An 18,317-nucleotide genomic window follows, 5' to 3' on the forward strand; every position below is an offset into this window, starting at 1 on the left:
TACTGTGGTCTGGCTTCCAATCCATTTGCATGGCAGGAAAAAAATATGCAATAAAATGTACTTTAAAATAACCCATCCTAACATCCCCCCCCCAAAAAAATAATAAAAATAAATAATAATAAAATGTCATTTTTCCTTATACAAAATGAATTGTTATATATAAAAAAAATCTGTATAGTCTGCATCCATAATGCATCACTGCATCCATAATGACCCAATCTGTAAAAGTATATTATTATTTTTACTGAATAGCGTAAGTTTAAGATAACAAAAAAAATTAAATTTTTTCTATTATCCACAAGTCACTAAGGGGTTAAAATGTTTATTTTATTGTATTCACTGACTGAGAAATGACAAAAAGCTATCCACAAGCTAACCTCTTAGCATATATTTTGGCATATATTTTATGAAGAAGCGGCACTGTCTAAAATGTAATCTACTTTTTATGCGTTAAAAGGAAAGAAATGCTGAGCTAGAACTGCTCAAAATATTTATCAATATACATAGGTTTTCAGGCTGTAGGATATGTTCCCACTGAGTAAAATAGGCGGAATTCTGTGGCGGATCTCTCTGCCACGGAATTCCATCTGCCTCAGTGTGTCATAGCATCTATGGGATAGTGCGCGCTCCTCCGCTGCCGTCGCTCTCCGCTCAAAGAAGTGACATGTCCGTCTGTTTCCGTTTTACTCAGTGTGAACATACCCGTATATCCTAATATTCACTGGTGCACTCGGTATAATGTTGCTTGGTCCTACTGAATAGGATAATTCTATATTGGGCAGCTGACATCAGGATACTATCACCTTTTGCAGTCCTGGAAATTACCGACTGACAGTCTTTGGGCTCGTTCCCACTGAGCAAAAGCAGCTGAATTTCTGCGCTGAATCAGCGCTGAAATTTCAGCCGTTAAAATAGGTGCAGAGCTAATTTTCATTGTGTTGAATGGAAATTCTGCTCTGCAGTTCACACAGTGGAATTTCCGCACTGAACTAATCCGCTTTCCGCCAGAAGAATGAACATGTTCATTCTTCCGCTAGCGGAAGCCTATACAAATCAATGGGGCTCTGATTTTCTGTTTCAGCGCGGAATACGCGCGTATTCAGCGCGGAATACAAGCGTAATACAAGCGGAAATTACTCGCTGAATCAGCGCGGAAATGGGGAAAAGGGGGGGAGGAGGATTCTAGTATATGTTCTGGTATAGTCTAGTTTACTCGCCAAATACTCGCTGAATTTCAGCGCTGAATGCATGCGGATTCAGCGTGGATTCCTCGAGTATTCCGCGCTGAATTTGTCAAGAGCTGATTACGAGCTGAACACTTTCCTAGCAGAATACGCAGGGATTCTGCTTACATTCTGCTTATATTCTGCTCGGAATTCAGCGTCAGTTGATTTCAGGCGGAAATATTTCCTTGCGTAATCCGCTCCTTTTGCTCTGTGTGAACGTAGCCTTTCCTTGAAAGCCAGGCATGGGGAACTTTAGACCCTCCAGCTGTGGCAAAACTACAATTCCCATCATGCCTGGACAGCCAAAGCTTTAGCTTTGACTGTCCAGGCATGATGGGAATTGTAGTTTTGCCACAGCTGGAGGGCCGAAGGTTCCCCGTCCCTGCTGTAAGCTATGCAATCCAATATATAAACTATATACTACTGCATATACTAAGCCAGCCAGATATATCATGATGGATACCAGTAGGCTTCATTTATCTCTGGCACAGTATATCCTAACACTGCTTTGGGTCAGTAAACTTCCCTAGCTCATTATTACTAGATATTGAATTCATGAATGTATTTTTCTATAGATCATGCTACTAAGTACTATGGGCAAGTTACTGTAATCTGATCCCAATGTTAATAAATCAGGGCTCTAAGTCTCCTGGCCTGTGTAGAATGTCTCTCCTTGCCTTGGCCACACGTCTCTGTAGTTACCTGTACAAAACACCTACACAAAAGGCCCTATTCAACGGAATGATTATCGGCCGTACTTGGCTGATATTGGCCGTTCAGGACGATAATCGTCCCGTGGAATAGAAGGCAACGATCAGCCGACATCGTTCATGTCGGCTGATCATTGCGTCCTTTGTCTTTCAAACATGTTGAAACACAAACTACTCATACAGCAACAATCTGCTGCGGTCACTCTGCGGAACAGGAGCGGCGGCAGCAGACCGTCGCTATATCCTATGGGCTGCCCGGACGATCTAGTGATCACCCAGGCAGCTCCCCCGCAGCTCCCCGCGGCCCCTCCCGCACTCACCCGCTAGCTGCTGCCGCGTGCTTGACCATTAACATATATGTGCTATACAGTTACAATAGACCTTTTTGAATTAAAAAGTTACATTGGAAAATAAACTTTTCTCCACATTTAATAAATTTTGATTGTATCAATATACTACTACACACTGTGAAGAGATGTGAAAAATGTCAAAATAATAAACGCACCGTCAGATGGCTGCAGCTTCCCAACTTTTATCAAATCAGATGGCAGAAAGATTCTTTGTGCCTGTTCAGTTGCAGGTTACAGATGGACGGCTGTGGGATAGGTATCCAGAGTTATAAAATGATTTATGTATGTAATGCTTTCATTCTCTTTACACTTACTACAGAATTTCACTTTTCATAATATGCAGAAAAGAAGGCTTCTATTAATATCATTGAAGTAATCAATTCGACAGGTGGGGTGACGTATTGATGTTATATGCCGTTATTTCATACATGTATGATCTACCATGGGGCCATTCCATCCAAACGGAACCTTTTCGTAACACCCGTAACAACTAGTTAAACCTAGTAAAACTGCAATTTAAACACTAAAGTTATAAATATACATTAAGAGTCTTAATGTATATTTATAACTTTTGTGGTTAAATTGCATTTTTTTAATTAGCTGTTAAAAAAAAATGTTTAACTAGGTGTTACGGGTGTTAGGAAAAGGTTCAGTTTGCATGGAATGGCCCCATGGCTTTGTGTTGGTCGGATGGGAGCACTGCTATGCAAGAAAGAACTGTGAAAGAGAACTATAATGTTTAATGAATGTGGATTCTTAAAGGGGTTTTCCAGGCAAAATATACTTATAAATTATCCACAAGATAACTCATCAGTAACTGATCAGCTGGGTGCTAATACCCAGCACACACATCAACCAGCTGTTTGCTGCTACACTACACAGTGAATGGAGTTTGCCTTTGTTCACTCTGTATTGGTGGCTATGTGCACCTGCAGCTCAGCTCCCATTCAAGTGAATAGCAGCAGAGTTGCAGTTACACATCTCTACTGCTACACAGTTAACAGAGACAAATTCTATTCACTGTGTTGTGCAAGACCTAACAGCTGATCAATATGGGTGCTGGGTATTAGCACCCAGCTGATCAGTTACTGCTAAGTTATTCTGTAAATTGCTTATCAGTACATTTTGCCCAGAAAACCCCTTTAATTCTGAGGATTGGCAGGGGTCAAAGCTGTGACCCTCCAACTGATGCAAAACTACAATCCCCATCATGCCTGGACATTCATAGCATTGGCTGTCCAAGCATGATAGGAATTTTAGTTTTGCAACAGTTGGAGGGCCGCAGGTTCGACACCTGTGCTGTAAGGCCGTAGAAGATGGTCAGAAAGTGAAGTAGTTATATGCAATAACTTTTTTTATTCATAAGAAATCCCTTTAAGATATTTATGTTCATGCAGTTGCCTACTATTTAATATGAAGTTCTTAAATAATGAGGGTAATTCAAGGAAAAATAAAATCACCATACCTCTCCAGTATGTAATGGCCACTAAACAGGATATGTCTAAAAAATATTATTATTAAGAAAAAAATTATAGAATCAATATTAAAATTTAAACCACGTTCAGTTACTGTATATGTCAATGAAAATAAATCTTAAATGGTAAAATAAAGGAAATCTTTGTAGGAGCTACAACAAAATATTAAAACGACATTATATACAAAAGATTAAAATGACATATATAAGCTGTACCACATAAAATCCTATCCTTTAAAACACCTTTAATAAAATATCACAGAAAACCCTAAAGTTATAAAGCATACAATGTAAGATAACTGGTTTGTTGTTTTTCCTATAAAACTTACCTGTGCCTGTGTTTTTGTCTTTTTCAAATGGTGGTCACATAATTACACAATGAACTACAGGGATGACATTGTCCGCAGTCTCCGCTACCTTACAGAGTATGTCTTTTTTATACCCTACATGCTTTATACTGGCTGAAGTTCTACGCTGATGTAATGGTTCCTGGCAATGAGCCAACTGTTTAATTAACTTTCTTAGTTTTCTTTTTGTTTAAACAAAAGTTTCAAAAAAAGTTTTACACTAGTACTGGATAAAATGTGTGTAAGTCACCAGGATTATATCAGAGCCATACAGCCATATTATGAACCCATTTTGCATGAATCTATAACCCATTTTAACATCAAGCTACTTCATCATGTCTTAAGGGGGAAATAAACAGTGCTGACAACGCGGCCTGATTGCCCTGCTGGCTAATTAACCATTTAAATGCCACTGTCAAAACTGATTTAAATAAAGTTAAAACAGCATTTGTTGGTGTATAGTGGCGATCTTTCCTACTTGCCGGGCTGGGGCTCAGCACCATAATGACGCTGATCCCAGCTCGGCAATCCTTTAGTATTGGCTTCAGCAGCCCTTAGTATTGGATCACTGATTGCATAGATCAATGCAGTACATAGGTACTGCATTGATCTGTATGAACAATCAGTGCATTGTTCATAGAAGTCCTCTGTGGGGAGTACATATTATAAAAAAAAAAGTTTATAAATAAGAAAAAAACTTCCCATATTAAAAGTTCAAACTGTTGCAGTGATGCAGTTATTTTCCTCAAAAACAACTTTTAAACTTGCAGCCCTTTGCCAAACTGGCGTGGCCAAGAGTGACTATGCATTAGGCTGGCACAACCTCTCTGTCCCTCCCCCTCGCCCCCTTCATCATTAGGAAGAAGGCAGGTATTCTCCTATTCATCAGTTGTGTAAATATTGCACATGGGCTGGATCGTTGCAGGCACCTGTGCAGTTTTTACTGCAGAGGAATAGGAAAAATCCTGGCAGTGGCATTCCTAATGATGAGGAGGGTGGGGAGGAGGGACGGAGAGGCGGTGCAAGGCTTGGGCACAGACTTGGCCACGGGAGTTTGGCACAGGCCTGCAAGTTTAAAAGTTGTCTTTTAGGACAATAACTGTATCACCTGCCAAACGGACCCCAGGACAGATCTTGGATTAAAAGCAGCTATCCGAAGGTACAAGTGGTTTGGGGTGGGCAGATTGTGGGTACAGAGTGGCTTTAAGTCTGTCATTTCTAAGTACAATTGGTGTCACAAAAAATAAGGGCTCATGTGGGTTTGTAGGTGAAAAAATGTAAGCGCTATAAAAAATGAATATTAGCTGAGGAGGGAAGGAGTTAATTATAATGTAAGCTTAAAAAAATGGATTCTGCAGGATGACATACAGCAGCACCTGTTTTTTCCATCTGTTATTGTGTTCAGTTTTTCTTTTTTAACATAAACTGTATGTTAAATGGAAACATAAACATGGTGTGATCCTGCTCCAGTGTTCCAAATTGCCTAACCTTACACAGGTAGCCATAGTGATATAGAGAGGGGTCAGCCATAGTGATATAGAGAGCGGTCAGTCATGGTGGTTCGGGTGCCAGTGAGGGGGGCAGCGGCCTGAGGTTTGCCTCAGGCAGCACCGGCCCCAGAATCGGCTCTGGGGTCAGCCATAGTGATATAGAGGGTTCAGCCATAGTGATATAGGGGTCAGCCATAGGCCCAGATTTATCAGCTCTCTGTCAGTGTCTCAGCTCCTGAATCATTGCAGCCAGTAGTGGATTATAATAGGGGCGTTTCGGGCGGCCACCCGGGGCCCTGAGCTGCTGGGGGGCCCATGACCACCCAAAAAGACATACTTTCAGTGGTGTACTGTCTCCTGGCTACACTTCTGCCATGATTTTCAAAAAATCACACTTTTTTTATGGCAATTTTGCACAAATCAGGACATCATGACATTATCTATCCTGTACTATGAACGTCAGGCTAATGCTGCCATAGTTACAGTGGGGTGGGGGGGCCCAGGCTTGGTGAACAGGGGTGGGGGGGCCCAGGCTTGGTGAACAGCCCCGGGCCTATGGTAAAGTTAATCCGACCCTGATTGCAGCCCCACAGGAACTACCCACTCAGCCAGTCAGTGACTGCAGCTGTGTCCTGCCTCACTCACTGCACTACATAGCAGAGCTGAGGCAGCCATGTAGCAGAGCTGACACCTGTGTCAGCTCTGTTACACGGCTGCCTCAGCTCTGCTTTTTAGTGCGGGTGTTGGCTCTGCTACACGGCTGCCTCACCACTGTTACTCTACTGACTGAACTCTGCTACTTATAATGGTAAAGATCATTGCTTGGTCACCATGACAATTTTACTCATGTCAGTGAGACAAAATCATTAAGGGCCTTCCATCTTCTACATCTTCTATTGGCCAATAGGGGACATTTGACTGTGTGGATATTGTGAGGCAGTGACTGAGAAGATTTTTGAATTTCTATTGGCTGCTATATTTCAGCTATTTGAATATGTGCTGTGATTGGCTGTTAGCGTTTACAGTGTGGCCATTTTTTCCAAGGGCCATTATTTCCTATAGGAAATTAGGGGTCTTTAAATGTAAATTTCTTAAAAACGACAAATCCGATCGGAACCAAAAATAGATAGCACACCTGTCACCGCCAAGGGCTTCGAAACGCAGTTTGTGCGCAAAGCGGTTGGGGCTGTATTATTCGCAGAAGGGAGGAAGAAGAGGAAGAAGAAGAAGAATAAGGATTACATTATAGTGCTTTTTCAAGCACTATAATAAAAAGTGATCAAAACATTCGATCTCTACAAAAACGATGTTATAAGAATCACAATAGAGCAATTGTCACCATAATTATTTACAAAAAAGTATTGTACTGTAAAAAAAACATGTAGATGGAGAAATAAAAGCGCTGTAGCTCTGAGAAGGCGAGAAGGAAAAAAACAAAAAAGCAAATGAAAGGACTCATGAAGGGGTATATAGAGTAATTTCTGATATCACAGTATAGTGACCAAGATTGGGGTCATCCTCTGCCACCTGATCATCCTCTAAATGAACGTCTGTTGCTCAAGCAATCGAGAAATCTCATTTTGCATTTTCACACCCCTAGTAAAAACTGAAAGTTTAATAAAGTTTTTAAAAGTTAGATTAAATTCCCATTGATCATATATTATAAACATGAGTGACATTACCGCATTACATTTGCCGCATCTGGAAATATCCAAACCATTAAAATATCTTGTAAGAATTGCTATCTTTTTGTCACCTGACCCAAGAATGAAGGAAAAATGATGGAAAATATGCATCAAAATAGTATCTACAGAAACTATAGCTCCTGCTACACAAAAAAAACTAGTTCAGGGGTGGGGGGGGGGGGAAGGTATGGCTTAGAATATGGTTTAAAAGTAGTAAAAGTTAAAGGGAATGGGCCAGCAGTACATTTGCTTTAAGATTTTCACATGAATAGAACAGCGCTGGCATGGGGAAGCCAGTGCTAAAAATTTTTTGAACCGCGGCCCAGTTCCCGCTTATGGCACCACTCTATTCCCAGCCACCGGCCATGGGTGAAGCACTGGAAGCCGTTTGACCCACCCCCTGTGGGAGAAAACTATAATTGCTATTGGAATAAATGGAGCCGCATCACAGAGGGTCCTTTTTAGGTGTGGTTCTTTTTTGAAGGTCCATTGTATTTGATAGTAAAGACGGTGAAAGGCCAGTGAAGAAAAAATTTGTGTAAATAGCTAAAAATAATGTCAGTTTTTTGCAAAATAACATCCACGAATAATTGTCATGAACATTGATTTGATATCTGCCCAAACAACGTCTGTTATTCAATACACTATGGGGGACATTTATCAAGGGATTTGCGCCTATGTTTAGGTGAATATTGAATTTTTTTACCATTTTTGATCTAAGTTCTATTTATGAACCAATATTCGATGTACAAATATATTTTACACGTGACTTTTTTAAATCTGTCTCTTTTGAGTTATTACCCCAAAATTTGCATAATCCGAGATTTGTGCCCAATTTATCATTTGTGACTTCTTTTTTAAACTTGCACAAACTGGTGAAGGCCTGCGTCTGGTCATTATATTTGAGCATTTTTTTGTGTATATTTTGTGAGCATTTTATAAAAAGTTTATTAAATTTGTCCTATTTGGCTGAGTGAAAAACAGACAAATACGCTGTCGAAAAATCACACATTTTAGATGTAATAGTAAATGTCCCCCTTTGTGTACTGGGCGGCCGTCATTCCATTGACTTCAATGCATTCCACTGACAAAGCAGCCGCCTTTTCTTTTTTTACGGTGTGAACATAGCCATTCTATTGAACCTTTTATTACTTAGGGTCCTAATACACGGTGTGATGCCTCCTGTAAGCAAGCACCAATCTGCTAGATTGGCGACCACTTACCAAGGCTATTACACGGCTCGATAATGGTTTAGCAAAGGGTGCACGGACATTGTTAGTGATGTCCATGCTGCCCTTGCCGTTAAACTGTATGCATACCTCTCCACGGTCCCAGTGTTCTTCTGCCCTCTGCTCACTTCCTAAGCCAGAGCTGGTCTCTGAACTGACAGGCTAGTGATTGGCTGAGCGGCCTGTCAGTTCAGAGACCAGCTCTGAAGCTGCATCGGCGGAATAGAGGGCACAATAACACTGGCACCGTGGAGAGGTATGTTTTTTTATACAGTCATCAGCCAACGGTCACACATCACTATTACAGGTACACTAGCGACGCGCACCCAGCGGCCAATGATTTTAGGTCAGGACCAACAGACACGTTCAGCCGATAACCCTTGTGATCGGCTAATCGTTGTCTCTATTACACAGGCCGATAATCTGCCAAATCGGCCTAATTCAGTCGATTATCACTCCGTGTAGTAAGGCCCTTAGTCTAAGGGCCCCATTACACGGGAGAATTATCGAAAAATCGTTAGATCGTTCAGATTTGAATGATAATCTTTTAGTGTAATAGCAGGCAACGATTAAACGACCAATGAGAAATCTTTAGTCATTTGACAGAATCTGGACCTATTTTTATTGTTGATCGTTCGCAAATCTTTTGCGTGGGAGAACGATCATAAGTAATGATCATCATTCCGTTTAATTGGGTCAACGTTTTCAGGTTCAAGATCGGTAATCGTTGATCGTCGAAAAATCGCTTTGTGTAATAGTACCCTAAGACAGCTTATTTTTTAGGTGCACAATGGTTAGAAGCTAAAGATAGACTTGGTGTATTTCATCTGTATATAGGTTTAACACCTTTACATTTATCACACGGTCAAAGACAGAAATTGAGAGAAGTAATAGTCATTTTCTGATGATTTAGAAGATTTTTTGCCATTCAGACTTGAAACACATTTATGTGAATTAGGATTCATTGGTGAGTTGTTTCTTTTTCCACAATTGGTTATATGCTGTTCTTGCAATGTAAACATACCTGGTTTATACACTAAGGGTATGTTCCTACGTCCAATAACCGCAACGGATTTTACACTGCGAGTTCACAGCCAAATCAACTGCTGATACCTGCCATTCACTTCAATGGGATGACATACTCGCAGCGTTTCCCGGCTCTCAGCCAATCAGTGCGCTGCCCCTCCGCAGTGCACTGATTGGCTGAACACTGGGAGCCCCTGAAGCAAGCCGGAGCGGGGACCTGGTAAAGCATGTACCTGGGCGGCAGGGGTTAAGGGAGCTGACCCTGACATAGTCGCAGGATGACAATCCTGCTGCGAGTATGTCATCCCATTAAAGTGAATGGGCAGGTTTCCGCAGTGGATTTCACTGTGAACCCACAGCTTAAAATCCGCTAAGTATACGGTCGTGTGAACATACCCTAATTCGGTTTCTTTATAATGACGGCCATTGGTAATGATCTTGATAATCTATAAAATAACAGACGTTATTGTAATAACAACGGCCATTATTTCACCCAAAAAGACATTGTCATAACATAGCCGTGCTAAATGCTTTACTTCACTATCTGTCATGTGTGTTACCACTGTCAGAGAATCCAGAACAAGAAACTTTTAACTAAAGAATGGTCAATCTTCAAGTGTTTTTTTTTTTTTGTGGGGCTATACTGACATCTAGTGGTAAGATGTCAAATCTATTCTCAAACCTACAGCAAAGTTTTGCAAGGCACCATTGCACAGTAAAATCCCATAGAATAAGTGCATTGTAATATTAGGAAACATCCCAGTCCCAGAAAATTCTATGCAGATAACTTTAACTCCAGTATACAAGATTAGAAGCAATAACACACATTGGCTTTGCATTTTGGCCCTGAAGAAGCTAAGATAGTGTGAAATGGCTACTGCCTTGTTTTACTTTGTAAACATTTTTACAGTGATAAACATTGTAATCCTGGCTGTAAAAATTGGTGGTCTATCCTCAGGATAAGCCATCAACATAACATTATGATTTAACGTCTGGCATCTGTTTGAAGGAGCAGCAGTACATGGAGGAGCATGTTCTTCTCACTGTCTTGTAAGTAGACAGAAGACAGTTAAGTAGATAGTTCAGTAAGTACAATCCCAATGCAAAAAAGTCCTGCCACAAAAATATTGTAATACAATCAAAATTCAAACAATACCCAAAGAAAAATTGCAAAAAAAAAAAAAAAAATTTCCACCAGTAGGAAAAAATATATAAATTCTTTAATAATTAAATAAATGTAATACATAATAAAGTCATGGGATAAAATACACGAGGAGGAAAAGATATGAGTGGGGTATAAATAAAAATTAGTATATACCAAAATTTGATGTGAAATAGATCAAGTAGTAATATATAGTATGAGGGTGCTTGCAGTAACAATGGCGCCCTCCAGCAGTCACCTAGTGTATGGCACATAATATAGTAACGAGAACCAATAGCCTCCCATACCAACTGGGCCAACACAATCGAGAAATGTTGTAGTGGAAGGGAATACTATCCACAGTAATGCATTACATAGTAAAGTAGAAGTATAGGGGAGGAACAAAGGAGCCAAACAACTAAAAAAGACATAAGGTAACGCCAGCTACCACTCTATCTTACCTCTCTGCAGTACAGACAGCCCGACATACATCAGGAGCTCCTGACGAAGCGAGCAAAACATACGACAGACAAGCACCCTCATACTTATACTTATTACTACTTGATCTATTTCACATCAAATTTCGGTATATACTTATTTTTATGCATACCCTACTGATATCTTTTCCTCTTTCTAGTAATATACGTCTGTGTATTTTATCCCATGACCTGATTATGTATTACATTTATTTAAATAATAAAAAAAAAATGTGTATTTTTCCTACTGGTGGATGTTCTTTGCAATATTTGGGTCTTATCAGTTCAGTAAGAAGTATGGGAATCATAGACTAGTCCTATCCTGTCTCTATAGGACTCTACTCAGCCTACTAAAGGCTTTTTTAAACTGCTTATTCTTCATGGTATAGATAAAGGGGTTCAGGATTGGGATGAGCGTGATATAAAGCAGAGAGAACAGCTTGTCTTGCACTGGAGCATATGTCGATGTGGGTCTAACATGTAAAGAGAGGGAAGTCCCATAAAATATAACGACAGAGGTCAGGTGTGAAGCACAAGTGAAGAACGCTTTCCGTCTCCCCTCTGCGGACTTGATATGCAGAATGGTATTGATTATAAACACATAGGACAGCAATGTGAGTGTGAATGCACTCAGCCCTACAATAGCTCCCAGTACATAGGTGGCAATCTCTACATGTATGGTATCATTACAGGAGAGCTTTAACAAGGGAGAAATGTCACAGAAAAAGTGATCGACCTGGAGGGATGAACAAAACGACAAGTTAGCTATAAAAACGGTATGTAAGACCGGTTCCAGGGCAGCCGCAGTCCATGAGCCCACTATGAACAATGTGCAATGTCTCATACTCATAAACAGGGTGTAATGAAGTGGGTGACAGATGGCCACATAGCGGTCGTAAGCCATGACGGCAAGAAGGAAGAACTCAGTACAAGTGAAGTAGATGAAGAAATAGAGCTGAGCCATACAGTTGTTAAAGGTTATGGTCTTCTGTGCGGTGAGGAGCATGGAGAGGAGCTTGGGGAAGATATTGGATGTGGATAATATGTCTACAATGGATAAGGTGCCTAGGAAAGTATACATTGGAGTATGCAGGTGAGGGTCCAAAGTGATGCATATGAACACTGTTATATTCCCCAATACAATGTTAAGAAAAATGATAAGAAATATTATAAAGAGATTAATCTGATTTAGGGAGATATCCGGAAAACATTCGATTGTAAATTCTATGACCTTGAATTGACTCTTCACAGTCAGATTAGACATCACTGAATTCGTTCCGATATCGGTAAATGATCAATTTACAGTAATGCTGCAAAGGCTAAGAAACCGACAGGAAAACATGATAGCTACATAGGCATTTGTTATAACCTTCTACCTACAGGCTTGTAATAATATAACAATCAGTAGTTATAGTGAATAAAAACATTCTAAAGGGTGTAATAAGGCTTTACATGCAATGTTCAGTTTTGTACAGGTTTCCAGAGCTATTCCCATCTAGACATTGCAGTTAGATTTCTCATAGACTTTAAGGGGTTATCTCCATATAACAACCTATTAGGAGGATCATTCTGTAAAAACAGGTTATACACCAGTGATCTCTAGCTATCCATGTATCACTGTGCAAAACTGTGACATTTGTTAGCGTTTTTTGATAAATGGGGCCTCATGTATCTATATATTTTGCTAGTTAACTGGTTTAATGTATAAATTACATGGTTTTTAGTAGATTTAACAACCACAAGTAACATGTATTAAGGAAGTTGTATGACATGGTGAGTCTCATCTGTGATCATGTGTGTGTGTGTGTGTGTGTGTTATTTTGGAGAAAACCTACCCGGATTGGTAAGATATTGTCCTTGGTTGGAAAATTTCAAGGTCACTCATTGTCAGTGAAGTCTACAGGAGGCTTTGTGCAATATTTAAAGGTTCAGAGACCCAATCTTCAGGGAATATAATACTGATGCAAGATATTTCTTGTAACATCTGTAATAATTCACAGTAGTCGTAAATGAACTATAATAAGTTTCCAGTTATACTAATTAGAGATGAGAGAATCTTTCGGACTTTGGGTCTGAAATCAGTTCGCTCGATCGTGATGCCTGTGCCTCATTGTTGCGGCCACATTGGGCACATTGTTGCGCTCATGGGAATATGCGGCCTGGATATTCCAGGGAATCGATCTGGAATTCTCTGGAATATCCTGGCCGCATATTCGCTGGACTATGCGGCCGGGATAACAGGCATGACGGTCCTACGGTCCGCTCATCACTAACACTAATATGCATTCATAGAGAAGAAAATAAATGTAGGACAGTGGCCTGCTGTTACTGTATGTCTCAGGAAGATGTGGGAATCATCACAGATGTGGAATGATTAGATACTAGCTCTTGGCATAAAGTGCTTTTTCTACTGCCCTATAAATGAGGTTCTCAGAGGTTACTTTTCAATAGTGTACCCCTGGGCCGGACCAAAAAGCAGCCCTGGCACACAAATCCTACCAGCCCCAGTAACATGCTTACGTGAAACTATCCTAATATTTGTAAAGTAGTCAAAAGGCATCAGACTCCCCACTCCCCACTCCCCACCCCTGCGGTCCATGACTATATGTGACCCCATAAGGGTACTGCAGTGGTTAATAAAGTCACTGACACTGGTGCATCTGCCCCCCCCCCAATGGTCCATGACTATTTGAGAACCCATAAGAGTACTCCAGGGGTTAATAACTTACCCAATAAACAATGGAGGTCTACACTGTTTGCTGAACCCCTTCTTTCTGCTCCACTAAACATAGTGCTATGCAGTCTGACTCCTCACACCCTCACCTGCGGGCTTCTTCTTTACCTCTGCAACACTGATTGACCTGCAGACCTGAGGTGCCAGTAGACGAAGCGGGACAGGCCACCATCCACAGGAGGACCCAAGGGCCAGGGCATGGGGGCAGAGGAGGAGGATAATAGGGTTCAGATCAGATGATGATTTATCATTGAAAAGCAGCAGCCAGCAGTGGAGACTGCCCGAATACCACCTGGAAAACAGGGATACAGCCTATTACCTAGGCTGTATCACTGTTTTCCAGGTGGTACTCGGGCAGTCTCCACCTTCCCCACGGAACGGGAAGGCATCGGGTATCAAATGCTTAAGGTTCGAGTTCGATCAAACCTAACATTTCCTGATGTTCGATCATCTCTAGTGATGACAATGGAACCTGGAGGAAAAAGAGTTCTGGCTGGGGTTCAGGAGCCGGTGAGGTGACGCTTGGGAGCCAGTGACAGTGACAGTTAAAGGTACAGTGACAGTTAAATTGAGCTTCTTTATTATGCTCCCCCTCTGACCCTGCCTGCAGCCAAATTTTCATTTTGGCCAGAGTTCCCCTTTAAATATATATTGCTATATATCCCGCCATTGACAGCCAGTACCATATGCCTTCGTTTGCAGTGGTGTTGTGAATGAAAAACCTGGCCTGTTTTGGACTGGAACTATATAATATTTACTCCATGATTTTTGGTTGGTGACTCTTATATTTGCTCACTGCGGATTTGTCATTACAATATTGTTGATAAGCTGATTATTTTATTCTATATTGTAACTAAGAATTGGAAAAGGTTTCTGATGATAAAACCTTTTCATCTGTCTTTTAAATTAAACCAGTGGGCATCAGCCAGTGAGGGGCTCCCTGCCAGGCATTTCGGGGTACCTTTGGCGAATAGTGATCTCAAGCTCCTGCACAGTGATGTCCTCCCTCCCTAGGCGTCCAGTGCCCTCAGCTGCATAAGGGACATGCCGGCCATCTGGAGAGCAAGTATGTCACTGTGCAGGAGTTTGGGTCACCCCCAATACACTGGCATCCCGCACAGCATCCCCCAAGTGCACCCCTGCAATACACTGTCATTCCACACAGCATCCCCCAAGTCCACCCCTGCAATACACTGTCATCCCACACAGCATCCCCCAAATACACTTTATACTACCAGCAGTCCAGTGCAGGAGGAGAAGGAAAGCAGCCCCAGAGCTCCTGCATGGTGACATCCTGCCTCTCCAGGAAGATTTCGCGCTCAGCTACATAGGAGACACGCTGTCCGTCTAGAGACAGAGGATGTCACTATGCCGGAGCTCCGGGGCTGCTCTCCTTCTCCTCCTGCACTGGACTGCTGGTAGTATAAAGTGCATTGGGGGATGCATTTGGGTGATGCCGTGGGGGGATACCAGTGTGTTGGGGGTGACCTGAGCTCCTGCTCAGTGATATCCTTCCTCCCCAGGCTGCCATTGTGTCTCTTATGCAGCTGAGCACGCTAGCCACCTGGAGAGGGAGGACATCACTGTGCAAGAGCTCCAGGTCACCATTCGCTAAGGGAACCCCAAATACCCAGCATTGATCCCCTCTCTGGCTGCCGCCCACCAGTTTAGAGCAGGGATTCTCATCATTATGACAGGAATCCCTACTCCTGTAACCTTGGTGTCCGAATGTGGTGTCCCACCATGGGTGTTGCTATTGGTCACACCCTTCGTAAAAGCCTGTACTTTTTAAGTGTAAGTGGTGATGTAGTAGAGCCAGAGTTTCGCCACAAGATGTCGTTATTACAAGTATGTATGCTCATCCATTGCACAGCTGTAGTACTCAAAGGGTTATTGTTTGTTTGTGTGTCACATGGATCTGTATGCTAATGTGAATGCTTTCTTCTTCTCACTTATCATCTCTCTCTTTACTTTTCTCATACGCACTCCTCACCCACTCAAAGCACACCTTACATGCGCTGTAGGAAGGAAGTCACATGGATGGAGGAAGTGTAGGCTCTTTTGCCGTTAGACTCTGTAGAGGAAGGACACAAGCCAGAACGCTCTCTACAATGGTCCAGATGTCCCCTGGCTCCTGCCAGGTCCCCAGTAAGCACGACTGTACCACTCTTTCTGCTCTCAATACAGATCTGGATCCTAAACTATTACATATCTTATCAAGTGTAAAGCATTGTATCAAGGCAAAGCTGTATTATCTGCTGCCTACCTCAAGTATGTTCAGAGTAAATAAGATTATATTTATGCTAAAGAGACTCTGTGATTTCTTGTCAAGCACCGACACTGTACACACACACTCCTTGGGTTATCTCCTTTTTCTGTGGGAAGCAGTGCAGATCATCCGGGTGGGTCACTACTCAACTCTGGACCACCGTGATAAGTACCCAAGGGACCCCGCAACTGCCCGGCAGGTCACTGACCACAGGGGAACAAGGTATAGCCGACCCATTAAAATAAAAGCAGGTGTGCCACCATACCTGTGTGCCCAACTGACACTGGCGGCACTGGGCAAGGCTATATCATGGCCAACCACCATAGAACTGGCGTCACACTTAACCATCTGGATCTGGCAAGTGACTGGCTGTATTTTTTATTATCAAACACTAGTCAAGGACAGAACTATTTCAACAGCTGGTAATATTTCATTATACATGATGACATACTAGGGAACTTCAGTAGCCTTTGGAGCGATGGAAAGAGTCGAGTATGCCGGAAGAGCACTGTACTCGGCTATTTCAGTCACTCCATAGGAATGAACAGAGCCGCAGGTCACGTGCCTACTATTCTGTGGATAAGGGACAAGTTAATTTTTCCCGGAATAACCCCTTTAAGATATCTTTTCAGCCAGTGATCAGTAAATATCAATTTAGGCTGCATAAATGTCCATTAACCCTTTAATGACCATGAAAATGTTCTTTTTTGAATTCTCTTTTTTTCCTACTGTTCTTCTAAGATCCATAATTTGTGAGATAAAAACTACACTTCTGACATTTATTCTTCAGGTTACTTTTCTTTTTTTTATGCTTTGTATCATCATATTCTGGCCCCTATAATTTTTTTTGTTTACAGACCTGTGTGTGAGTGCTGTGATCTGTAGTTCTAATAATTACCAATTATAGCAAATTTATAGTTCAGATTTCCTTTCTGCTTTTGATTGGCGGTGTTTTTGGCGGTGTTTTTTTTTTGTTTGTTTGTTTCTTTGTTTGTTTTTTAGTTTAGAAAATAGAAGAGGGTGGTGATTAGAATTTTTAATATTGGGGAATTTCCCCTATATTTTTAACCCCTTTATGACCAACCTAAAATGGCCTAAATGATGAGGCCGATTTGCATTTTTGCATTTTGGCTTAGTATACAGACTTTTTTTTTTTTTTTTTTTAGGAGTAAGTGTACTTTATAATGGAGCTTTGTTATACACCACAAAATGCATGACAGAGGAAACAATACAAGTAAATTACAAATCTATATAACTTTCAGAAACCAGTTGATTTGAAAGAAAAAGATTTTCACTGGACAACCCCTTTAACTTAATTGGAATTTTCAATTAAAGATACACCCAAATGGGCCTAGTATACCTAAACTAGAATAATATACCAACAACCATCATTGTAATGACAGAAATCCAAAGCGCAAAACAATGTCATTTTGAACTCAAAATGACGAACATCATTTTAAAAAATAAAAAACGGAAAATAAAACTGTCATGTAAACGTATGGGAATGGGAATGAATGGGGATATATGGAACCTTTATAACATTGAGATACTGTTTTCTACTTGAAAATCACTGTTGTATTGCTGTAATATGCCTTTCTGTACCCATGTATCTTCACCCCCTAATATATTAGATTTTCCAAATATTAGGATCGGTCACATAGGGAGACATTTCTCAAACTAATTGCGCCTGTTTTTAGTCTAATATACCTAGTTTGCGCTCAAAATAAATCTAATATGAATTTGTGAAGCTTTTTTAGACAAGACTATCCAAATTAGATGTGACTTCTTGAATTAGATTTTTTGTTGTTAATAAGATCGAAAGTGCGCCCGAATTCTTTTTTAGCTAAATTTATTAACTGCACAATTTTTTAAAAAGTCGCATATATTGGCGCATCGCTACGTCTGCTCCGAACCAGGTGAATTTATTAGACTAATTAAAAGACCGTTATTTTTAAGACACATTTACTATGCTATTACACAATTTACATAAATTTTACTAAACACATTAGATTGGAAATTATGCCAAAACATCTTTGACACAATCATGTTTTTAGATTTGTTAGTAAATCTCCCCCTATGATAGTGTCACAGTCATATTAGTGAAATTCTCTTTCATCAGAACTTTTCAGCCCAATAGAAATCCCTTCCAACTTTTTCATA

At 40.9% G+C, this 18,317-nt stretch overlaps 1 protein-coding gene across 1 annotated transcript; it reads right to left on the reverse strand.

The window, feature by feature from the left end:
• Positions 1–11,482: 11,482 nt before the first annotated feature.
• On the reverse strand, positions 11,483–12,418 carry LOC138800014 (olfactory receptor 5V1-like). Its single transcript, XM_069981823.1, has one exon. The coding sequence runs from the start codon at positions 12,416–12,418 to the stop codon at positions 11,483–11,485; it is 936 nt and encodes a 311-aa protein (XP_069837924.1).
• Between the last annotated feature and the right edge of the window lie 5,899 nt (positions 12,419–18,317).

This window comes from Dendropsophus ebraccatus, chromosome 8 (assembly GCF_027789765.1).
Source record: "Dendropsophus ebraccatus isolate aDenEbr1 chromosome 8, aDenEbr1.pat, whole genome shotgun sequence".
In the NCBI taxonomy this organism is placed as follows: Eukaryota; Metazoa; Chordata; class Amphibia; order Anura; family Hylidae; genus Dendropsophus; species Dendropsophus ebraccatus.

Bases quoted from the DNA above. Each gene is read 5' to 3' on its own strand.
- LOC138800014 (XM_069981823.1), bottom strand. From the start codon at position 12,418: ATGTCTAATCTGACTGTGAAGAGTCAATTCAAGGTCATAGAATTTACA.